This window comes from Gracilinanus agilis, chromosome 1 (genome assembly GCF_016433145.1).
Source record: "Gracilinanus agilis isolate LMUSP501 chromosome 1, AgileGrace, whole genome shotgun sequence".
Lineage (NCBI taxonomy): Eukaryota > Metazoa > Chordata > Mammalia > Didelphimorphia > Didelphidae > Gracilinanus > Gracilinanus agilis.
This window is the reverse complement of record NC_058130.1, coordinates 335,355,489-335,381,772: the sequence shown is the minus strand read 5'-3', so window position 1 is coordinate 335,381,772 and position 26,284 is coordinate 335,355,489. Positions and strand designations below refer to the sequence as shown.

The 26,284-nt window shown below is 40.3% G+C and overlaps 1 protein-coding gene across 1 annotated transcript in view; it reads left to right on the top strand.

Moving 5' to 3' along the window:
• The first annotated feature begins 740 nt into the window (after nucleotides 1–740).
• ZNF366 (zinc finger protein 366) overlaps nucleotides 741–26,284 on the top strand; it is a 40,121-nt gene continuing 14,577 nt past the window's right edge. The window contains exons 1-2 of the mRNA XM_044663008.1: nucleotides 741–2,075; nucleotides 8,911–9,102. Of these exons, the coding sequence (XP_044518943.1) occupies nucleotides 747–2,075; nucleotides 8,911–9,102 (1,521 nt within the window). The 5' untranslated portion in view covers nucleotides 741–746. The remainder of the gene's footprint in view (nucleotides 2,076–8,910; nucleotides 9,103–26,284) is intronic.

Genomic DNA, 26,284 nt, shown 5'->3' with positions numbered 1-26,284 from the left:
TGTTTGCCTCAGTTTCCTCATCTGTAAAATGAGCCAGAGAAGGATATGGCAAACCACTCCAGTCAGTAACTTTGCCAAGAAAATCCCATTGGGGTCATGAAGAGTTGGGCATAAGTGAAATGACTGAACAATAAAAACTAAAGCCCAGAAAGGTGACTTGGTCCAGGTTGCAAAGCTAGTAGGTGAAGGGCTGAAGTTTTTCTTACTCACCTCCATGTGATATAGCAAGGAACATGCTTTGTAGACCTTCAAAGTGCTATAGAAATGAGTTAATCTTTATTATTTCAACCCTTCCATGACTACAGATTGGAACTTGGTGCTTATAAATTACATGAATAGTTATTACAGAATTGGAGCATTTAATATGATTTACCCCAAAATGCTATGATGTAGGTTCAGTCACTAAAAAAAATATGCCTAGCATGGTTCCTTACACATAGTAGAGGCTTAATAACTATTTCAGGATTTGATTTAAGGGAGCTCAAGAGAATGTCAGATTTCACACTGGACTTGAAGGTGATTTAGAATTGAGCTTCCAGGGTATAGTCAATGCTTTGTAACTCCGGGGACCTTGTTTGCATGGAGAAAGTTAAATGGTATCCAAAATGACCCTGGGAAGAAGAAATTAAGGTCAATATTAAGCAAGTATTACTCCCCATAAATCAATGCTGAGCTTATCCACCTGAGACCGGAAGGTGAAGAGTTTTCAAATAACTTTTCTTTCTTTTTGAAGGAAGCCACCAACAATGCAGAGCGACTCGAGGATGATCAAAGACGAAGATGTATGTTTTAGCATGAGCATGAAGAGAGCTCCCCACTTCCCCCATTGCCTACAGTTGGGAGCACCGAGGATGAAATCTCACCAGAGACAACTCTTCCCAGAAGAATACAGGGGGCCCTTTTCCCAGTTTCGGTACGAACCTCCGTCAGGAGACCTGGATGGATTCCCAGGAATCTTAGAAGGAGGCGGGTCTCGGAAACGGAAGAGCATGCCCACCAAGATGCCATATAGCCACCCTCCAGCCAATGCCACAACTTCCCATCAATCCGACAAGGATAAAAGACCCGGGTCACCCAGCCTACCGTTGCTCTTCCAGCAGCCCCCACCGCCCAAATACGACGCCCAGATGATCGACCTCTGTAACATAGGTTTCCAGTTCTATCGAACCCTAGAACACTTGGGGGCCAAACCTATCAAGCAAGAGCCCATCAAACCCAGCACCATGTGGTCCCATCCTCCTCCCCCCCCATTCCTATCGACACCTTACCCCTACTACCCCAAAGTCCACCCAGGCCTGGTGTTCCCTTTCTTCATGCCTCCCCCGGGCTTCCCCTACGGCCGGCATCCCTTCCAGGCCAAACGTCCGGCACAGCCACCGATGCCCCCCAAAGCCGAGATGCAGGACGGTGAGGAGAGCAAGCAGAAGGTGGAGCGGGTGGATGTCAACATCCAGATCGATGACAGCTACTACGTGGATGTGGGAGGAGAGCAGAAGCGCTGGCAGTGCCCCATGTGTGAGAAGTCCTACACCTCCAAGTACAACCTGGTCACTCACATCCTGGGCCACAGTGGCATCAAGCCCCACGCCTGCACCCGCTGTGGGAAACTCTTCAAGCAGCTCAGCCACCTGCACACCCACATGCTGACCCACCAGGGGACCCGCCCCCACAAGTGCCAGGTGTGCCACAAGGCCTTCACGCAGACCAGCCACCTGAAGAGGCACATGATGCAGCACAGTGACGTGAAGCCTTACAACTGCAGGATCTGCGGCCGCGGCTTCGCCTATCCCAGCGAACTCAAGGCCCACGAGTCCAAGCACGAGAGCGGGAGAGAGAATATCTGTGTGGAGTGCGGCCTTGATTTCCCCACCCTGGCCCAGCTGAAGAGGCACCTCACCACTCACCGGGGCCCCATCCAGTACAATTGCACCGAGTGTGACAAGACTTTCCAGTACCCCAGTCAGCTCCAGAACCACATGATGAAGCACCAGGACATCCGGCCCTACATCTGCTCTGAGTGTGGCATGGAGTTTGTGCAGCCCCATCACCTCAAGCAGCATTCCCTAACCCACAAGGTAAGCGAGGCAGGGCAGGGAGCTAGGGAAAATTTGAGCAAAGAAAGGCTTTTTTTTTTAAATCTGTTTTTTAAAAAATTTACTTATTTATTTATTTAATTTAAATTATTTTTTTCCCATGGCTACATGATTCATATTCTTTCCCTCCCCTCCTCCCTCCCACTTCCCATAGCCAGCAAACAATTCCACTGTGTTTTACACGTAGTATCATGGATAAAAAAAAATCTGTTTTTTCAATGAAGAAAAATTTGTTTTCTCCTCTTCCTGCTTCACCTACTTAAGAAAGTAAAACAAATATGCATATAAAACAAATTATTGCTTTGTCCAAACAAAAAAAAATTAATACATGTTCCCTTTTGCATCTTTTTTTCTTTCTTTTCTTTTGTCAGTCATTTCATTGCACCATTGCACCTCTTTTTCAAGAGATGGATAGTGTAAAAGTGAAATTTGGGAAATGCCATCTAAAAGTATATATATATTTTCTATGGACATGTGGGAGACTTTGAAACTACATTTCCCATGATTCCTCATGGTAGACAGGAAGTGGGATGATGTAAGAGAAGGGATATAGACTCCTGTAGTGACTTTGAACTTCCTCTTTAGCTACTGGGCGCAGGATTAGAGGGGAGGTAATTATGGCTGAAGCGGCAGTTTTGAATTCTTACATGCGCGTGGTCTAATGATTTATCGCTATCAGCTTTAATTAAAATACTAATTTCTATATTTATATCAGTCTTTATTATTTTTAATCTTAACAATAGCATAGTCCAACCTTGGCCTGGCAGCCAAGGAAATAAGAAGTCCAGATTTGTATTAAATTCAAGGATCTTGAGATAAGGGCAGAGAGCTCTGTTTCTTCCTTACCTATAGCATAGTCCTTGCTGTATACATCACCCGTCCACAGAAATTAGAAAAGATATAGGATACCAGAGAGAGAGCTAAATGCTACTCTGAAGCCATCTAGTCAACATAAACATTCCTTTTATTCTTTTATTTTTGACTAGGTCTCCCCATTTTGCCCACGCTGGAAATGGAGCATCCATTCTTTTTTTTTAAATTTTGAATATTTCCCCCTAGTTACATATTTCATGTTCTTTCCCTCTCCCCCTAATCTCCCCTTAGCTGATGCACAATTCCACTGGGTTTTACATGTATCAGAGATCAGGACGTAATTCCATATTATTGATATTTGGACTAGAGTTATCATATAGTGTCTACATCCCCAATAATATGCCCATCAGCCCATGTGTTCAAGCAGTTGTTTTTCTTCTGTGTCTCTCCTCCCATAGTTCTTCCTCTGAGTGTGGCTAGTTTTCTTTCTCATAAGTCCCTCAGCCTTGCTCTGGATCCTTGCATTGTGGAGCATCCATTCTTAAGTCAAATCCCACCACTGATCAATTCAGAAGGCTTTGATCTGCTCCATATCAGATGTGGGCTGGTTCGCTCCTCCTCAGGCAGTTAGATGCTCTTCTCTTGTTGAGGTCTCAACATAGCAGTTGTAAAAGCAAATAGCTTAGCCCCACTATAGCTCAGCACTCCCTAGCTCAAGCTATTCACTGTCCTCAATCTCCCTAGCTGCTCTTGTTCATTTATAGATGGGGAAATTGAGACCCAATGAGGTGAGTGACTTGCCCAAAGTTCCTCAAATAGGTACTATGACAGAAACTGGACCTCAGAGCTGGAAATGTCCTTAGACTTCAATTAGTCTAACCCATCCATTTTACAGATGAGGAAAGAAAGTCCCAGAGAGGCAAACAGCATGCCCAAGGTCATAGCACTGGCAAGTGAACAGTCTGGGACTAGAACCTATGTCTCCTAACTCCTCATCTCCTGGACTGAACCTCCCTGACCCTGATCCACTTCTCTGGATGCCTGTTTTCTGGTGCAAAAGACAAGAACACCAAACAAGAGTCTTGGTCTGGGTAATTCCTTATTGCTAGGTCCCCAGGCACTTTCTCACTTCTCTCTGGAGTGAAGTAGACTCCCCTTCCTTCTCTTTTGTAGGAGAGGGCTGAATCCCCTTGAAGCCCCACTGAAAACCGCCTGTGGTTCCCCAGACTTAAGCTCTGTCCACTCTCGGTCCTATATTCAATACTAACTCAACGCTGTCTTCTCACAACAGGTGACCTGGAAGTTTCAGGGCAGAGAAGGTGCTTGAGAACTTTTTTTTCTCAGTCTTTGGTTTGCTTTTGTTTTTTTCTTATCCTCAGTCTCATAGCAAACAGAGGCACGGAAAGAGAAACGATTGCCATCATAGTTGAGTTTGACCCCAAACTCTAAATCCATTTGGGTTGAACTAAACCCCGGCCCAAATGGCCCAACTGAAATCTCACCTGAACTGGGTGACTTTGTTCTGTTTTGAGCTCTCGAGAGGGCAGTTTAGCCTCCTCCCACCCTTTTGACCTCAGCTGACTTTTTTGAAGCCAGCCTCCTCTCCTAAGCCAGAATCTCAAAAACATCCTTTAATACTACAGGGTCAAGGGAGGCCCCTGCCTGACCAAGATAAAATTTCTGCCCTACTAGAATGGGTTCCATTTGAAAGGCCTGCACAAAATCCAACTCCCTTTCTGGGTCCTCAAGGAGTAGCCGCTTTGTGAGTTTTGTACAAACAGTTTCTGCCCTAGAGTCTATTAACAAAAAGCACCTGTGGATATCTTCCAGGGAGACAGGGTCTTGCCAAATCCAGGAACTGGAGACAAAGGGCCTAAATTAAGACTGAGAGACGAGATGAATAGCTCATTTCAGGAGACCCAAAACGGTCTGAAAAGGAGCTGATGGGGAGTTTCTAAAATCCTTTTAAAAAGGAGTTCAAGATATCTGGGAGGAGGAGAAAGGAGGAACAACAACAACAAAAAAGACCAGATGGGACAAACTGGCCATAGCCATAGTAAAAATCTCATTTGATTTAGGAATCTAAATGCATTTAAATGATGAAAAAAATTTTAATTGAATAAAATCTACTTTTCCATGCTTGTTTCAGAACTGTCTGAATACTCAATAAAAAGCTTCCCTCCTTCCCACTTTGTACCTGCCTCAGATGCCCCTGGCAGTCTCTGAAGGCTTCCACTCCCAGCAATCATTTTGGGCCTAAAGGGGACACAGCAATCAATCTCCTTTACTCCTTGTTTCCAAAATTGTGTATTCTTGTGTAGGAAGGTTCACATGTGATTTTCATTTCAGAACCAAAATATTGATATATTTTATTGGTTAATCCTAAAAATAAGCAACAATATATACCTCTAAGATCAACAGATAGACCCCTCTGGTGCCAGGATGATCTAGCGAGTCCCTGGGGCTCACACTTGCATGCCTGGGGCCTATGAACAGTGTCTCAACTCTGCCTTGCTGGAAAAAGCTCAGAACTGAGAGTTTCTGCTTAGGCCTTAATCTTCAACATAGGCAGAAAGGAGGCCATTTATGAATAGGGCGGCTCATCTAGAGATTGTCATAGGATTTCGAGGTCCAGGATACAGTTTGTTAGAAATCTAGATTAATCTGCTCATTTTATAGATGAGAAAACAAGCCTAGAATGAGGGAAGTGATTTGTCCAAGGTCACCCAGGGAAGGTTTTAAATAGCAGAGCTTGGTTGAGAACCTAGATTTTCAGATTCCCACTTGCCAGTCCTCTTTCTACTGGGCCATTCTTAGCAAATGCAGGAAGAGCTGTCTTTAAGTTTTGCTTCAGAGACCAAGGGTCACCTTGGGCAAGTCACCTATAGCTACACCTCTCTGAACCTCAGTTTTCTTATCTGTAAAAAGGAGATAATGATAACTCCTACTTCACAGGGTTGTTGTGAAATTCATAGGTGATCTCATATATAAAATTATTTGCAAACTTAAAAGATTGTGTAAACATGAGGGGTTGGAATTTTAGTATATAACTATACAGAAAATCTAAAACGAAGTTGGGTTTTAATATATAAATAAGGGGATTGGCCACATGATCTTTAAGGTTATTTTCACCTTTATTTCCTTTTAAATTGGAGTTTAAAAATGAAAATGAATTTTAAAACCTAACGCTTTAAATTACTTTCAGTGAGTTGAAGCCAGAATGTGCTGGTAAATGATTAACAACTAGCTTTCCAACTAAAATAGATAGATAGATAGATAGATAGATAGATAGATAGATAGATAGATAGATATAGGTAAGTAGGTACATAGGTAGGGCTCTCAATAAATAAAGAGAAAAGAAATTGTTCAAGAATATAAAGAAAATATATAGCTATATCTATATTTATCTATAGCCCACAACTGACTTTTAAGTTTAATCTGCATTATTAACATTTTCCTCTTCACTTTCTTAAATCTTAGAATTTAAGAAAACATTAAATAAAGCCCTAATTTGTAGCCTTTGCTTATTTCTAAGGTTTTAAATGTTCGCACTGAAAATTTAATATCAGCTCTAGTGCCAGCTGGCTCTGGCACCCCCTGGTAAAACAGAAATGTACTTATATTTGTTATGTAATTTTTAAAACCCATTTTCTGAATATTCGATAAAAGACTTTCCACTCCAAATTAGATTTGTTACTAAAATTGTATTTTTATTAACAAAATGGAAAGGGTTACTTTTTTATATTTCTTACAGCTCTAAGTTCTTATGACACTGTAAGCATGGTTTTTGTAGATGAATTGGCTTCTGCATTTGGTTTTAACAGATATCTATCCACCCCCTTATTGTTTTCCTGGATTATTTCTCTTAGTCATCCTGAGCAGTGGTATTTTCTTATCTTAGCCATCCTAAAGAGGAAATGCAGTCATTGGTAGTAATAATAGTAATAGTAATAATACTAACAGCAACACACATTTAAATAGGTTTAAAAATTTTAATTTTAATTTTAATTTAAAAATTTAAGGTTTGAAAATCACTACATATATTAACTGATTTATTTCCCACAACAATCCCTTGAGGTAGGTGCTATTACTATGTCCGTTTTATAGATAAATGAAGAATTTGAGGAATAGGTAAAAGAAACTGAGGAACAGAGAGATTAAGTGATTTGCCTAGGGGTCGCACACCTAGGGAACATCTGAGACATTATTTGAACTCCAAGTCCTTTGCTATAGCCATTTCCCCATCCAGCCAGTTATATACTTTCTATAAGCCTCTATAGAAAGTAAATGGCAAGGGTCAGGTAGGTGATTCAGGGTGTAGAGAACCAGGCCTGGAGATGGGAGGACCTGGGTTCAAATCTGTTCTCAGACACTGCCTAGTAATGTGACCCTGGGCAAGTCACTTAACCCCAATTGCCTATTCCTTATTGTTCTTCTGCCTTGGAACTGATTCTTGGTATGGATTCTAGGATAGAAGATAAGGGTTTAAAAAATAAGTAAATGATAGACATGAGTTTGGAATTTAAATCTTTCAAACTACCCTGGTCCTGCATAAGTAATTCATTACAATTAACAATATATTGTTGCAATATTAGGACTTAAAGAATGGACCTATAATTCACCAATCAATTAACCAACCAATGAGTTTTTATTAAGCACCTACTATGGAGCAGATGCTATGCTACAAAGAGAAAAATGAAAAAAAAAATTGCCTTCAAAGAGCTTACATTCATAGGGCTTACAAACATTTGAAATTCTGTCGTTTTAAAAAAAGCTTTTCCTCTCAGTTTTAGTTTCCAAGATTTATAATGGGTCAAGGTCTCTCTAAAAATCCTTTTTTTTTTTTCTGAGACTGATGACTAGCTGGGGTTAGCTAATGGCCAAACCCCAGTTATGAATCCCAGGAAATGTTCTCAGTTGAGAGCATCATTACTTAAGCATTCAAGCACTTCTCAAAAAACAATGAAACAAGAACAACTCCTTCTGTACTTTTTTCTAATCCCAGAGGGTGATCCCCCTCCTTGCCAATTCTCTTTAGAAATGAGCAGCCTGTCTCCTTGGGAGCTTTGGAGTCATGTCCCACACTACATACAGTGACTGAGGTCTGAAAGTTCAAAAGGCAAGGCGACTGTCCATTTATTAGGGGGCAGCTGGGTAGCTCAGTGGATTGAGAGTAGGGCTTAGAGGTAGGAGGTCCTAGGTTCAAATCTGGCCTCAGACACTTCCCAGCTGTGTGACCCTGGGCAAGTCACTTGACCCCATTGCCCACCCTTACCATTCTTCCACCTAGGAGCCAATACACAGAAGATAAGGGTTTAAAATTAAAAAAAAAAAGAAAAGAAATATTTATTAAATGAAAGCTGTTCACAAAGCATCAGCCTGATCAATGACGGATCTGTAGAGATAAATAAGGCACTAGAGTCACCCTCAAGGAGTTTATAATCTGAACAGTCTAGAAGTAGAGTTAAATAAGGAAGGAACTGTGGTTTCATTAATTTGGGTAACTCCCTCCACCTCCAGTGAGCAGCTCAAGTTTAGAGATGTTTAAAATATAAATCCTGGGGGGGGGGGGCAGCTAGGTGGCTCAGTGCAGTGAGAGCCAGAATTAGAGAAGGAAGGTGTGCTGGATTTAATTCTGGCCTCAAATACTTCTGAAGTGTGATCCTGGGCAAGTCACTTAACCCTCCTTGCTTTAGGGCTCTTCTCTGCCTTGGAACCAATAGAGAATATTGATTCCAAGTCAGAAGAGAAAGGTTTACAAAATAAATCCCAGTGAAATCAGACTGGTTTGAAAAACGACAACAAAATCAATGGCTTTTCTTCTCCTCTGATAGTCTTTCTCACTGAGATTTCCCAGAAAAAAAGTCGTCTACTACAATCTGTGCTCCTTTAGCAGGAAAAGGGTGGAGCGGTCGGGGTAACAGACAAGGCAATTTACCTACTAAGTCCCGGAACAAGCGGCACCTGCTAACCGCCCTATTTCCTGCCCCTTGTCTCCTTGTAGGGCGTAAAGGAGCACAAATGTGGCATCTGCGGGCGGGAGTTCACCCTGCTGGCCAACATGAAGAGGCACGTGCTGATCCACACCAACATCAGGGCTTACCAGTGTCACCTGTGCTTCAAGAGTTTCGTGCAGAAGCAGACACTGAAGGCGCACATGATTGTGCACTCCGACGTCAAGCCTTTTAAATGCAAGGTCAGGCGCACCTGGGGGAGGCAGAGGGCGAAGGGAGGCTGAGAGCATCGCTTTCTGTGGGAGGAAGCAAAGGGGTCGTGGAGTCTTGTACCTAAGGAAAAAGAGGCCTTCCTCAGCCTTGGGGGTACTAGAAGAGGAAGCATGGAATTAGGAAGAGCAGTTGGGCGCTAGGGGGGTGGTGGGGGGGAATGATAGACCTTAAAAGTGTGGCCAACCATTTCTTCATGGCACAGCCCGGAAGCATTTAAACGTCTCGCGCCAAATCTCTTACAAAATTAGGGGCAAAGCTGGAACCATCTTTCCCTTTGAGGTGTGAATATGCAAGCAGTAACAGCCCTGCATCATCTTCCCTGTGTAATCTCAAGCACAAGGTTGTCCCAGGTCAGTTAGGGTCCAAGGGACTTTGCAAAATGGGGACCATAATACTTGCCTTGATTACCTCAGAGGATTGTTGTGAAGAAAGGATGCTGGAAATCACAAACTAATCAATCAGCAAGGTTAGGCACCTTTTCTATATTTAGGACACTTAGATATTTATATTTTTGTGTAAAAATAACATATTTTTATAACATAAATACATATTTATAAGTACATAAAATGTAAATACATATTTACAATATGCAAATATAATTTATTATATTTTAAATATATAAAAACAAATAAAACAAATAGAAACAATATAAAATAGAAATATATTACTTGCAAAATATATAAATATTTTTCTATATAATTGATTTAAATATACAAATGCATAAATATATGTTTATAGTATAACCATATAAAATATAAACATGATTTTTATATTTGCAATATAAAAATGAATTGTTATAAAACAAATATAAATAATATAAAATAAATAAAATATAAACGTATTTTATATATGTAATATATGTAAATAATATATGTAATAAATATACAGTGATCCCTCGCCTATCATGGGAGTTACCTTTGGAAAACTCCCTGCAATAGGTGAAAATCCACAAAGTAGCAGTTATATTTCTTTTGTTTTTTATATATATTTTAAGGCTTTATAAATCCTTCCCACTCTCCTATAAACCTTTTCTACACTCTTATTAACCTTTCTCACACTGTTATAAACACTGAGCCAATTAGCGCCTAGGATACAGAACACAGTGCTATGGTTGGTTGCCTTTCATTCCATCAGCCAATAGCGTGCTGTGTACAACTTGGCAAACTTGTGCAAGTGGTAGTGGCACACTGCATTTCCATTGTTACAGTACAGTATTCATCCACAAAATCCTGAAATAGAGCAAAAATTCCACAATACAGAATTTTATATATATATATTTAAACTTGCAATACAGTGAAGTCACAATAAGTGAACTGAGATACAGTGAGGAATTACTGTATATTTATATATGGCTAGCATAAATATATAAATACATTCTTATAACTTAACTATATAATATATAAATATGATTTTTTCTACTTATAATATAAAAATAAGTTATCATGAAATACATATAAATATAAGATAAATATATTTATATATGATACATTTATTTTAATATGTGTATGCATATGCAATATATATGCATATATGTAACAATATAAATATATTTACATATAACAAACTATATCTGTATATAATAAATATATGAATGTATCTATATAAGAATACATGGTCTATAAATATAATAAATATAATCTTTAAATATATTTTAACATAAATATACAAATAATACAAATAATATATAATTATATAAAATAAGTTTATCTAAAAATAAATGTATATATCTATATTTAGTTATAGTGGATAGAGTACTGGGCCTGCAGCCAGGAAAACTCATCTTCCTGAGTTCAAATCTTGCCTTAGACATTTACTAGCTGCATAACCCTGGGCAAGTCGCTTAACTCTGTGGGCCTCAGTTTCCTCATTTGGAAAATGTGCTGGAAAAGGGAATGGGAAACCATTCCAGTATTTCTGTCAAGAAAACCCGGAAAGGGATCACAAAGAATCAAACACAACTGGAAAATAACTGAATAAAAATCTCTATGTTCAGATACTATGTTAGGTGCTAGGGACACAAAGGTCCAAAATGAAGGCTGTTCTTCCCTTAAGGAATTCTATCTCTAGCTCTATTTTTTTTCTCTCTCTCAGTTGGTTGTATATATGTTACCTCTCATAATAGAATGTAAACTCCTTAAGTTTATATATGGACACATGTATACATTGTCATATATATTGTACATAACTATATGCTATATAAAAACAAATAGCACATAGTATATGTGTGTGTATGAGCATATTTATATATAACATGATTAAGTGCCATGTACATACATTTGCAATATGAGGAAGTTATTACAAAGCATTGAAAAGTTAATTTTAATGATGATAATAAAACGTATTCTTATTTCAACGCAGCAGCAGATCACAGTACATGTGAGCTAGAGAAAGGGGTCCCAGAGCTTAAGGAGGATTAAGCACTAGATCTGAGGGGAAAGAAGAAGGTTTTTATCAAAATGTGGGATTGAAAAGGATGAAGACAGCAGGGTGGAAGACTCTTGTTAGGGATTAGAAAAACTGGATTGACCCCTTTTATGTTCTACTGAATTTTGTTGTTCGGTGGTTTCTGTTACGTCCAATTCTTTGTCATCTCATCTGGGGTTTTCTTGGCAAAGATACTGGCATGGCTGATGAGTAGAAGAATGTTCCTGACTCTGGGCCAGGCACTCTAGCCACTGTGCCATCTGACTACCCACCTAGCTGAGTCTCTGAAAAGCTCGTTCCACTGAATGGGGCTGGGGGGGCGGGTTCCTAAATGACAGCTGTGTTGATCTTCCCTCACCCCTAATGCTTAGTTCCCTCTAACTGCTCCAGGTCTTAGACTTGAACACCCTCCTCAGCCCTGTCTTCTGGCATGGCAGCACTTGCTCTCTAATGACCTCCCACCACTACCACCCCCACCCCCCAAACCCTCATTATTCTAATGACCTCAGGGTCTTTACTTTTTTTTTTTTATCACAAATTACTATCTATTAGGTGAAACTTTCATCAGTCTAAGGTGCTATGCCCCTTGCAAGGGAGATGAGGGCAGTGAGATAGGACTGGTATTCATGTATTCAGCAAGGATTTATTAAGCCTACTATGGGCAGGGCAAGTGTATGCTGAATATTGGTGGAAGAGAAAAAGTTTAGATATGGCACATCGTCTGCCCTCATGGCGTTTCCATTCTAGTGAAGGGGTAAGGCCCATACACAGATAATTGCAATACCCCACATAATATAATAGATTTAATAGAAAGCTATAAAACTGGGTGCTACAAAAATTTTTTGAATGGGAAGGTGGTGACCAACTGAGGGATCAGAGAAAGCTTCATGATATGGTTGGACTCTTATGGGTGGATAGTAATTCAAAATTAAAAAGAGAGGGAATGAGGCAGTTCTTGACCTAGGGAAAAGTGTAAGCAAAGCCAGAGAGCTAGGAGAGGGCAGAGAGTTCTTACTTGATTAGCTCGTGGACCAGTAGTATCAGACTCAAATAGAAACAGATCCTTGTGGGCTACATATTGATTTAGAAAACCACAGATTAACATTATGTTGTATTTTTATTTATTTTGTTAAACATTTCTCAATTATATTTTTAATCCGGTTCTGATCATACTAGGGAGTTCTGGGTGAATATGTATGTATGTATATGTGTATACATATATACACGCACACCTCTGGTATAGAATATGAAAAATGGAATAATATTTGATAAGTTTGGAAAGATGATTGATCATAGAAGAGTTTGAATTATATTTTAGGACCAATAGAAAGCCACTGAAAGTGGCTTTTTTTAAGTACAAGAAAGACATTGAAAGTCTAGGCTGTACTATTGAAAATGTTGCCTGACAAGGCATAACATAAGAAGAAATATTCTAGCAGTAGTTATAGCATGTGTGTGTATGTATGTTTACATGTATGTGTATATTTGGGGGGAGTTAATAGCTGTTTGAGTTGGTGTTGGGATATCTATATAAATGGAGGTGTAGAACTAAAGGTCAGAGAAAGCAATCCAGTTTGTAAGGACAGATTTGGAAGTCTTCTTCCTAGTCATGGTAGCTGAGGCCATGAGAATAAAATGAGATTACTAAGAGAGTCTAAAGAAAAAAGTTCAAGGAGAGAACCTTGAGGAACACCCTCATTAAAGAGTCAGAAAGAAGCTGAAGAATTGGCACAGAAAACAGAAATAGAGAAGACGATGTATTTGAAGTAAAAGGAAGAGAAAGTATTGAACAGGAAGAAATAGTGGTGTCAAAAGCTACAGAGAAGTCAAGGAAGATGAAGAGGGAAAGGGGCTATTTTTTTTTAGTTATTATTGATATTATTTAGTCATCTCCAACTCTTTGAGACCCCATTTGGGGTTTTTATGACAAAGAAACTAAAGTGATTTGCCATTTTCCTCTCCATCTCATTTTACAAATGAGTAAATTGAGTCAAGCATTGTTAAGTGACTTGCCCAGTGTCTGAGGCTAGATTTGACTCAGGAAGATGAGTCTTCCTGATTCCAGACCTGGCACTCTATCCACTGTGTCACCTGACTGTCCTTATATTTTCATTAGGGGTTCTCACTGGTGACTTTTGAGAGGGGGGGGAAAGATTTTCTGGAATGATAAGAGCAGGAACCGGATTGTAAAATGTTGAGGAATGAGTAGTGAGGAAGTAGAGGCACTGAAGAAGACAAGAAAATTAGGATGTTAGCTCGATGGGCCCAAATGAAGGCTTTTTAAAAAAATGGCTTGGAGACATCTAGTGTGTTGTAGGCAGGTAGCAAGTAGTCAGTAAAGAGAGAATGTAAGCTGCAAGGTTTTGGGGGAGGTAATGCACTCTAAAGATTCCTGTGGTTTTTTCCCATGTACCCTTAAGACTTCTGAGCCTTGCCATCTATCCTGCAGGTAACCTCTTTTAAGAACTGTTGTTGTTTCAGTCAGGTCTGATTCTTCATGTCCCTATTTGCCATTCCTTCTCCAGTTCCTTTCACAGACTGGTGAGGAAACTGAGGTCAAGAGAGTTAAGTGACTTGTCCAAGGTTACACAGCTAGTGAATGTCAGATTTGAACTCAGGAGCTCATCAGGAAGATGAGTCTTTCTGACTTCAAACCCTGTGCTCCATCCACTATGTTACCTAATTACCTCCCCCAATTATAGTGTGAGCCCTTTCAATGCAAAGACTTCTCCATTTTTTCAGTTTGTTTCCTCAGTTTAGCAGTTCTTAGCACACAGTAAATACTTCAGAAATCCTTTTTCATTATTTCTTCAAGTGGAAGGGATTAGGATCAATGACACAGAGGATTAGTGTTAATGAGAAGAGATTCTTAATTAGGTGACAATGCTGAATTTTAAGGAAATTATGAAGGGAAGAATTGTGAGTGCTCATATTGGGTGCCCTCAGTCTTCTCAGAAAAGTGGTAAGTATCTTTCTGTAAGTAGGGGGAGCCTAGGGAAATCAGTGAATTGTCTAGAGAAGAAAGGAACATTTGGAACAAACATTTGTGAGAAGAGGAAAAGTGAATAAATGAAGAAGGTTAGAAAAAAAGTATTGTTAAGAAGATGTGAGTTCCCAGCCAAGGTTAGGAAACATAAACATAGAAGTATGTGAATTCAGTTCAGTTTCAAGATTTCATTCATCTGTGTTCAGAAGACCTAGTAGAGGAGCAGAGAGATCAGATGATGGGGGTTAGCCCAGACTGAGGATACGAATATGGGAAATGGTAGCAGGAAGGGGATTCTGAGGTAATACAATAACAAGAAACACTTATTAAGTGCCTACCATGTGCATAAAAATGTGCTAGATAAGGGATACAAAGACACAAATATTTCTTGTCTTTAAGGAGTCTCTATTCCCCTGGAGGATACAAACATATAAATAAGTAAATTTGAAGAGGGATAAAATGCTAACATCTGGGGAAGAGGAAAAGCTTGATGGAGGAACATAGAAGGAGTAGCCACTAGTACTCTACTAAATGCAAGCCCAAGGAATATTTCTTTTGTTGACACACATGGCCATACTGAAGAGATTCACTGAAGAAGCTCCAAGAGCTGAACAGCAAGAATCTCTCAAAATGCTTAATCAAAACTTCCTGGGGTAAAAGAAGTAAAGGATGGAAAGAGCAGCATAGGGAGGACATGGTACAGATCATCATAGCTATAGAATTATTCGCAAAATTATGGACATATTTAAAGAACTGTTGAGGTCTAGAAATCTCTGTGTGTGGATGCCTCCACACTATTCACTTAAAAGATAAAACATTAATGGATAATGGGATTCTCAAAAATTACATGAACAAATAGAACAAGTTTTTCATTGTTCTGCTGAAAGGAGATGCTGACAACAAGGTTGGGAGAGAGAATGTGGCCACAGGACTATAGGATTTCAAGCTTTAGAGGCCCCTCATTTTATAAATGAGGAACTTCCATAAAGATTAGATGACTTGCTTAAAGTCAGACTGGTAGGGAGCAGCACTGATTGGATTGGAATCCAAGTTCTGTGTCTCAAAATCTAGCAGTCCTTCCACTGTGCCACTGGCGAATGTGCAGTGTGTGGACGTCAAAATATAAAAGGGCACTGAAGGGTTGCAGTAGAGATGTGGCTTGGAAGGGGAAACTGAGAGCAAGAAGAATAGCTAGCCTTCCTATTTTGAGATGGAAAGAGCAAAAGGAGTAGACTCTGGTGCAGGGGTCGGCAATGTATGGCTCTTTCTGCAAGCCTTAAAGTCCGATTTTTTTTTCAGGCACTGTTACAGGAGCTCACACTGTGAGCACTGTATGGCTCTCACGAAATTACATTTTAAAAAATGTGGCGTTTATGGCTCTCACGGCCAAAAAGGTTGCTGACCCCTGCACTAGTGGAAAGAGTTGGCTATAGTGTGATCCATTCAAGGGAGAGTTGGGTTTTCGATAAAATGAACATAACAGTAATAAAAAAGTAGCACCCCAAAGTTTACAGACATTTTATATACATGATCTTATTTGAGTCTTGGATTGATCTCATAAAAAATAGTTAGAGATTAAATGACTTGTCGATGGTCACACTACTGGCAAATGTGAAAGGGAGAATTTGTCTTATCCCTCATACTAGCCATATGGGTTTTAGTAAGGATGAAGGTTCTTATGGAAGGGACTTAAAGAGTTCTAGTCCTACCCCATCATTTGACAAATGAGGAATTGAGGCCCAGAAAAGTAAAACGATTTGTAGGTAGTAAGTTATAGAGTCAGGGCGTGCAGTGCTCTTTCTCCTCCACTATATTTCTTTTTTTCCTTCTCTGGAAGGAAGACTCAAAGACCAGTCACAATTAGTATTGGGATATGGTTATTCCCAGTATAAGCAAAGTGATTCAGGGATCTAGTCATTCAGTCAATAAACATTTATTTAGTGCCTACTATGTGCCAGGTTACTATTCTAAGTGTTAGGGATACAAATATGAAGAAAAGAAAAACAGTTCCTGCTTTCAAGTTGTTTATAATCTAATAAAGACAGTACACAAACAGAAGCTGAAAGGAGAAGAGGTTGAGAAGGAACCCAATAAGGAGGTATGTCAAGAAAGCAAAGAAGTCCCAAATTAGGGCAACCAGTTGAGAAATAAGATAATGCTTTTTTTTTTTAACCTTGACCTTCTGTCTTAGAATTAGAATTAGAAAGAGTGCCAGGCTTAGACATCTTCCTGAGTTCAAATCTGGTCTCAGACACTTACTAGCTGTGTGATCCTGGGCAAGTCACTTAACAACTCTGCTTGCCTCAGTTTCCTCATCTCTAAAATGAGGTGGAGAAGGAAATGGCAAATCATCCTAGTATCTTTGCCAAGAAAACTCCAAATGGATTCATGAAGAGTTGAACACAACTAAAACTCAATAGTCATCAAGCAGTACAATTATTATACTTATTAAATGTTTCCAAGTTAACTTGGATGTAGGTTTTATTTACTTACACCATGAAACCCCATTCACAGATATCCTGTCTTCCTGATTCCATTTGCCTGCTTGTCCACTCACAGCTTCAAAACAAAACTAGAGAGAACAACTAGGGACAGAGGGGTCTTAATTCTAAGAATTCTCAGGCATAATCACTGTCAGGAAGAGGAAGAGGAGGAGATGAATGTGGAGAAAAGGAAGACAATGGCATCACCTAATTTGTTTTCCAGTAATTCTTTTCTTGGAGGATTTAAATACTCTTTGAAGGTGGAAATGTTTCTCTCTGTTAGTACATTACTGATAGTTGCCATATGCTAAGAAACATTGTACTTTGTACAAACCTATATTGTGAAAGTATGACTTCTGTGGGCAACTGGTTTTAATCTCTATGTGAAGGTGAAGTTCGTGCTGAGCTATAGAAAGAACACTTCTCAAGGCCCCTCCTCTCCTGTCCTGGCCATGCCTGAGATGGGATTAGGAGGGATGGCTCTCATGTGTATGGGACATGGGATCTGAGGAGAAGGTGGAGAAAGCGGGAGTTGACTCTACCTGCTCTCTCACTAGCCTTATCTCATGTTCCCAATGGTCTGAAAGTCCTGTGGAGAGCATAATCCATCTTCATTTTAACCATTCCTTTTCACATGGGGTGTGCAGTGAGATTTATCCTATCTCTGTTGGTTAACGGGTGCATTCACTTCAAACATGCCTCAATTTTTGTGTTAGTAAAAGGGAAATCCAATTCAACAAGCATTTATTAAGCATCTATTATGTTCCCCAAAGCTGTGTTTGGCCCTGTGAATACAAAGGCAAAAATAACTTTTGCATTGCCAACTCACACTACTGTAAGAATTTAATCTGTATGTCTAAAGCATTTTGGGGTAAAATTTAAATATTTAATATAAATATCAGCATTAAGATGGTGTTATTATTATGATATATTAATTCCTACTGAACCATTTCCCCTAGGCTTTCCATAAATAGTCAAGTACTTTCCTCCTGATAGGCCTTGCTATGTCTACAAAAGAAATGTTCCTCCAACACAAATGCACCCATTTGGGCTGAGCCATCTGCAGTGATGGAACAGCACCAGGATTCTCTGCTCCTTTTCCTCAGGCATGGATGTTTTGTACTAGAGCCTAAACTAGACTCGCATTTGGGCTCTGATACAAATGATGGGTTCCCCATCATGGTTCTGCCTTTAACTATGAAGTTGTTAGAAGTGGATAGACCCCACTGAATGATTGACTGGGGACTCATCACAACTCGTAATTCATTAAGAATACTGTACGTGCATCCCTAGTCAGATGCTCACCTTCCTCCTCCTCAGTCCAAGAGATGAGGTAAAGCTGGACAGAAAGGGCTTCTAGATCTGGCAGGAAGTTTCTGTTTAGTTGAGTCATGGGAAACCCAAAGCAAAGTGCAGAGGAGAGTTGTGGTGGTAGTGGAGCAATGCTATAATCCAAGAGTGCCATGGTGGTAGCCAAAAGGAACCCCTGGGTTATTAATGTGCATTAATGTGGCTCAGCAACATTTTGTCAGTGGAGAGTAGACTTAAAAGTCTTATAGGGAAAGTCAGCTGGCTACTCAAAGCCAGATATCACTGTACATTGGTGGGGTCAAAAGAGATTGGTTCATAGGTTTTGCAGATTTAATGACTGAGGAATCAGGCTCTGTGGGCCTTCTTTTCTTCATTTTAGGAAATGGATTGAATTGAGTATAATTAGTCTCAAAAGGAAAGACCAGACATTTAGAATCTGAGCAGTTTCTTTCCTGGGCAGTGCTAGAGACCTGCCAGCAAGTATATATATATATATATAAAATCCTTACCTTCCATCTTAGAATCAATATAGTGTATTGGTTCCAAGTTACAAGAGCCGTAAGGGCTAGGCAATGGGGATTAAGTGATTTGCCCAGGGTCATACAGCTAGGCAGTGTCTGAGGCCAGATTTGAACCCAGGACCTCCCATCTCTAGGCCTGGTTCTCAATCCACTGAGCCACCCAGCTGCCCCCCCCAAAAGATATATTTTTTAAAATTGCAGTTTCTAGTTTGTTTCTTGGCACTATTCTGCATGCCTATATTCAACAAATATTTATTAAGTACTACCCACATGCTTTATAGGCACCTAAGTGGCTCAGTGGAAAGAGTGCCAAGCCTAGAGTAAAGCAAACTCAAGTCTTCCTGAATTCAAATCTGGCCTATTATTAGCTGTGTGACCCTGGACAAGTCATTTAACCTTGTTTATCTTAGTTTCCTTATCTATTAAATGAACTGGTGAAGGAAATGACAAACTAATCCAGTATCTTTGCCAAGAAAACTCCAAATGGGATCACGAAGAATCAGAGACAATTGAAAAATGGCTGAACAACAACAAACTATGCTTAATAGCCTTTATGGACTTAGAGATAGGTTTGGGGGAGATTGGGAATACATAGATAAAAAACAAATCATTTCTGCTTTGAAGTCTGCAACTTCTCCTTACACCATCATTCTATTAGAAAACACTTCACAATAATATTTATAGCTGACATTTCTATAATTCCTTAAAGTTTATTCTGTGCTTTGTATAAAGTCTTTCATGTGATTCTTGAAACCATCCCATAAGGTAAATAAGGAATAGGAACTAGACCTGTGATTTCATTGAGAGAGAGAGAATTCCCATATGTGGAAACATTCTGTCTTCCAACACAGGTTGGAAACTTCTTGGCCACTTAGAGTCTTAAAGAGCTGCCTAAAGCACTGAGAAGTTATAAGTGACTTCAAGATGGGTAAAGCCAGAAAAGAGCAGCTTAAGTCATGAATCATCAAGCCTTCTGCAGCCTCTGCAGAGCCCCAATCTAGAGGATGGAAGCATGAGGATCTGAATGCATGTGAGTTCAGGGTTCAGGCCCAGCTGATCAGTGAGTCACCTCAACCCAAGTCTTCCTGATTGTAAGGCCAGCTCTGTTGCCATACTGCCTCTCAGGCAAGTATAAAAAGGTATTATTGTCTATATTTTGAAGCTAAGGCAACTGAGGATTACCAAGGTAAAATTGTGCAGTTGCATGCTTAGTATGTGTCCAAGGCAGCATTTGGACCTAGATCTCTAATACTTTTCCCACCATCCTGCCAAAATGTCAGATTACTTAAGGAACCTCTTCAATCTCCTTGAGAAACTGTCTCCAAATCATAACATGGAGGCACAAGAATGGTCACATCTGAGACTTCCTGCAAACAATTTACTCCATCCAAGTTGGATAGCGGCATTCACAAGAATGAATACCCAAATCTGAAAGAGTTTTAGAAAGAAATTTATTAGATCATTTGCTGGAGACTGAGTGAGAAAGAAGGTAGCTTCCTCTCCTCCAGGCCCTGAAAAGGTTTACATTATAAAGAATTTAAATACACAACCTACCCATACATAGTTGAGCAATTTTACCAGGAGGGTAGCTTGAAAGCAAGGTAGATTAAGATGAATAGCAAGAAATAAAAAAAATCCACAAAATTTGAACAAAGTTGAAATGAGAGAAACCCAAAAACCTGGATGAGTTATGTTTTGGGTGAATCTAGAACCTTGGGGAACCCAAAATTCCTTCTCTATCTTTCCAACATTCCTGGAGAGTTACTGAGGTCAAGGTGATATTCTAGGTTCAAATAATCCTGTCAAATAAAGTTATATTTAAACAGCATAATAATACATTTTCTTAATAATATAATCAAACCTCTTCCACTATAGTCTTGGAAATCTGCCAGTAGGTGGAAGACAGGAATTTGTGGGAGAATGGGGGATTTAGACCCAGCAGCAAAAGAGAAGAATTGAATTGTAAAGAGCATACAAGAGTACCACTCAGGCCACTGAACCTAGTATTGCTGTGATACTGTAGAGGAGCTGTTGAATCAGAACTGGAAAAGAAACTTATCTTCAGGCATCCCCCAGAAAATTAGCTGTGCTGCTACTTTTACCTATAAGCTCCCAAAGAAGAAGACCCCATAGCCTCCCTTGATTTGAAGACGATAGCAATATGACCATAGGCAAGTCATTGACTCTCTTGTGAGCCTTTGTTTCTTCATCATTAAAATGGTTATGATCATATTTGACCTACTTATCTCATCAGATTCTTGTGAGATAAGCACTTTGTCAATAACCTCAAGACACTAGATAAATGTGAATGATCATTTTAATAGTCTCTTAAAACCCCTTCACTATCAAGTGCTTCTTTGTGACTGGCCTAAAACCATCCTTCTGCCTCTAAATGCTTATTACAATAGAAAGAACCCAGGATTTGGAGTCAGAGGAACTGTGTTTGAATCCAGTAGTTAGCCATTTTATTTTGAGCAGGTTAATTAACTTCTTTGGATTTCAGTTTCCTCATCTTTGACTGAAGGGAGTAGGAGTTCATGACTTCTAAGAACCCTCTAGCTCTCAGTCTGTGATCTTATGAGCTCCGAGTCTCAGTTTCTTTATCTGCAAATGAGGGAGGGGGTAGAAGTCAATCACTTCTAATGTCCCTTCTAGCTCAAAATCTATGATTCTATGAACCCTGAGCCTCAGTTTCTTCCTCTGTAAATAAGGGGGTAGGAGTTACTGATGTCTAAGGTCCTTTCCACTTCTAAATGATGATCCTGTGAGCCTCTTGATTTCGTACTGCCCTCAGTGGAAACAGCTGTTCAGGACGCACAGTGGAGCTCACTCACAGAGGGATCCAGCATTAACAATGGGATGGAAAATTATGGAAAGGAATAGCTTCGATGGGATTGCTGTTGTTTTCTATTTCTGAAACCAGATTATTGCCCCTTTGGGTTCTTTTGCCATTGGCTTTACTTCTCTGGACCTTATTAGTTGGAGTCGGTTGGAATTTTGCCAGGGACACGAGCCTGTCGTCTTGAGCCATGTTTCAGGAATATGCTTCCCAGATTCTGCGTAAGCATGCTGGGGTTGATTTGGATGCTATCTTCGGAGCTGTTTCGTTCCATAATAGCAAAGAACCAGCTGCTGTCTTTGGGAAACCTGTCCAGGAAAAGCAGCCATCCAGAATTTCCGGGACAAAGTCTCCTTTGAGATGGGTGAAGCCAGAAGAGAGCTGCCTAAGTCATGAATCATCGAGTCATCTGCAGCCTCTGCAGAGCCCCAGACTAGAGGATGAAGGCATGAGGATCTGAGTGCATGTAAACTCAAGGTTCAGGCCCAGCTGATCAATGAGGTTCTAGGGTTTGGCTTCATTTCTTGTAATGGGCGGCATGGAGTGGTTAGAGCTTTTGGTATCTGTGACAGGGTACTATTCGAGGAGAAAACAGCCAGGGGACTTTGGGAAGGTCTCATTCCAGGCGGTGACCCTGTCCCTGAAGGGGACTTGAGACTGTCAAGGATTCAGGCTGGTAGTCAGGGGGTTAAAGGCAATGACCAGATAGCAGCCTTTTGGCACCAAATTCCTCCTCAGCAGAAGGAAGGATATAGCTGTATGAACTGCCTGCCTAACAATGGCTCGCATGTCCCGAGGGACCCGCCTGCAAATAGATTTCATCTTGCTTTCTCTGTACTTTTCAAAGCTTCCTGTTTTCTCACGGTCCTTTTGGACAGTTTACAGTCTCTCTCTCTCCCTCCCTCCCTCCCTCTCCCTTTGAGGAAAGGAACACCCTTCTTATTAAAAAGGAGAGGGGGGGAGAAGAATGCAAGGGAAGGTCAGCTCAGCAGGGGCCTTTCTCCAGCCCTGCAGGCCACTGAAGCTCCCTTTGACCTTTTCCCTCAGAGAAGGGAAACACGGGGCTTCCATGTATATCCAATCCCAGTGGAGGTTAAGGACTAACTAACTATCTGGCGGGCAGTCTGTCTTGGACCTTTGGTTTTCCTTCTGGCCCTGAAATTTCAGCTTTCCCATTTTAATAATAATAATAATAATAGTAATATTTCAATTATTTCTGTCATGTCCAACTCTTTGTGATCCAATTTGGGGTTTTCTTGGCAAAGATACTGGAATAGTTTGCCATTTGCTTCTCCAGTTCATTGGACAGATGAGGAAACTGAGGCAACCAGGGTTAAGTGACTTGCCCAGGGTCATATAGCTAGGAAGGATCTAGGGCTGGATGTGAGCTCCTGTCTTTCTGACTCCAGGCCTGGCTCTCTATCCACCACACCACCTAGCTCCTGATAATAATGATAACAACAATATAATAATATTCTAGACAACAGCAATAATAGCTAGCATTTCTAAGTCTTTAAGATTTGCAAAGCTCTTTTCAAAGATCACCACATTTGATCCTCGCAACAACCCGGGGAGGTATATATTATTCTGATTCCCATTTTATCGATGAGGAAACTGAGGTGAAGTGACTTATTCAAGGTCACACAGCTAGGAAGTATCTGAGAAGGGATTTGAAATCAGATCTTCCTGACTCCATGAAGTATTTTCTATACTTGCAAATAACCCCTCTGTACCCTGTCCCTCAAAGAAACAGTCTTTTCCTTTGGAGTCTGTTTGATAATTGGGGATAAATCCCACTGGGGATCCTTTTAGATGCTACATCATTCAGGAGGGAGGGATAGAGAAAGGGAGGCCCAAAAGAAAGGAATGAGGCAGGAAACAGGGGACAGAAGGCTCAAAAGGGACCTAGGTCTTCTGTATTCTGTAGAGAGGGAGACATGTCAAGGGTCATGATGTTTTAGGGCACATGGAGGGAGAAAAAGGGGCATAGGTTAGATATAGGGAAAAACTCAAAGATGAGGAAGAGCTGAGTGACCGTAATACTAACCAAATAATATATAATAATGTAGTTCACAAAATGTTTACTGGAAGAATCTCATGATCTGATTAGGTTACCTGTTTTTATTCTCATTTTCATGATGAGACCCAAGCTTAAGGAAATTCAGTAACTAGCCCACAGTCCTACAGTTATTGTGTTGGAACCAGGATGTATTACCAAGGAAAGTTGTAAAGTCTCTTTTGAGAGAGATACATATTAGATCCCTTAGAAGTCTGGGATATAACCCAAAATTCCCACCATTTCCCTGGGCCAATCCCAGGCACACTCACATGAATTTTGAATTTGCACCCAGCAGTCTTTCACTCTGAGAAATGCTCACACATGGATTGAGAGTAACTAGAAGGTGAACCCAATTGGACAGTTATCCAAAAGGAACCTGGAAGAAGAGGCAAAGATCCTTTCAGATTTTAGTGGTTTATAATCGAAATGGAAGCTCTTTAAAGGCAGGAGCTTTTGTCTTAGTATCTTGAATACCACTTAATAAATATTCCAGTAATTCTCCATACACGGGAACATGTATTTGGAGCTACAAAAGTCCATAGAGGACATCTTATCTTAGTAGCATCTAAGTGGCAGAGCCAGCCTCTGAACTCCGTCTTTTGACTTCAAATCCAATATTCTTTCGCCTATAATATACTTGTTGATGGAACAGCTGGGTGGCACAATGGATTGAGCCCCAGACCTGTAGTCAGTTCAAATTTGACATCAGATCCTTCCTAGCTGTGTGACCATGGCCAAGTTCCTTAACCCTGCTTGCCTCAGTTTCCTCATCTGTAAAATGAGCTGGAGAAGGAAATGGCAGACCACATCAGTATCTTTGACAGGAAAATCTCACATGGGAATCAGATATGACTAAACAACAACAACACCTATTGGTCGATTGATAGGGGCTATTATCTATAAAGAAATCCATGTTTTGTCATTTGCAGGAAGGCTATGTGTTCTCTCTTCTCTTCTGCCCCTGCTCCAGCACCTTGTTCAGATCCTTCTGTCTATCAGACAGTCAGTAGTTGTTATCTTGAGGACCTGAATTAAATTGAGGTCTATGATTTCTATCCCTTCTTTTGGGGACATCCCCGGGGATTTCATAGTAACCTCCCAGTAAAGCACTAGCCCTAGCAGCCCATTCTATCATCTCAGTTCACCAGGATGCTTTAGAGAGCTAAAGAGCCAGGTATAATACAACCAGATTGTCTGCCCCCATTCAAAAAATGTCAACAGAGAATGTATGGGTGAAGAGACTGAAGTTCTAATCCACCTGCCTTTTGGGCCACAAAGCCGGAGCCAAAAACATCAAGCTGGTGAGCTATTAGCTTGACTCTGTAGGAAGGAAATCTCCAGCTCTCCTCCATCAGGCAGCCTGGTTTTAATATCTCATCAGGCCTGGCTACAGATGACTTAGTGATTCATGGGCCATGTACCTCTCAGCCTCACTCATCTTAAAGAAGTCTGTCACACATGACTACTTTCCCCAGTTGAATAGATTTTCATTGCTACTCCTCCCACTCTCACTCTTCCTTCCCCATCTGCTATTATTCTCCCTTCAGCTCACCTCTCAACCCCCACACTGTCTCAGTAATAGGCACCATCATCTTCTTCTGCCTCCTCTTCACTAATGGTTCCTAAGAAGAATTGGTCTCTTCTCCTGATTCCTTACAGTGGCAGGCATCATTTCCCTGTAGACAGCATATATCTTCAAACGCATCATCACTGTCAGGGACAGTAGGCTTTGAATAGTCATTCAGGAAAGGCAGAGAAGCCAAGTCTTTCTGGGGAAGGAGGGAATCAAAGGGCTTTGTGGCAGGGGTCAGAGGTGCCTATGCAGAGGTGTTAAAGGGACCCAGCTATTTAGATTTGACATTTCCACGAAAAAAAATTTCCACAGATTTTTATAGAAATACATTTTCTGAAATTTTTTTGAATGAGGGATCAGAATCTACCACTTAACATTAAAAAAATTTAAATTCCTAATTACATATAGAAATAACTTTTAGCTGTCTTCTGATATTTTGAGGTCCACATTTTCTCCTTTTCTACCTCTCCCCTTCCTCCTCCCTGAGACAAATAATCTGATATGGATCATACATGTGCTACCATGCTTAATAAGCATTTTGAATATTTAACTAGTCAATGTGCAAAAATGAAACAGTCCCTGTCCTTAAGGAATTGACATTCTAGCTGGGGAGATAATGTGTTCAACTATAACTTTCTATAAAACAAGAAAAATATAAGTTCTAGTGGGTGGTACTAGAAACTGAGGACAGGAGGGAAGGAGCGGAAGAAGAAAGGTTTCATGTTGGAGATGGTTCTTGGGCTGATCTTTGAAGGAAGCCAAGGATTCTAAGAGGTGAGAACTCAAACAGGAATGCATTCGAGGCCTGGGGGATGGCCCTTGCAAAAATAGACAGTAGAAACAGGGCATGGAATGTTTTGTGTGAAAAATAGCCAAGAAGGCTAGTATGGTGCAACCAAAGAGGTTGTGAAGGGGAGCGATGGAGAATATGCCTTGAAGGGTAGGCCGGAGTCAA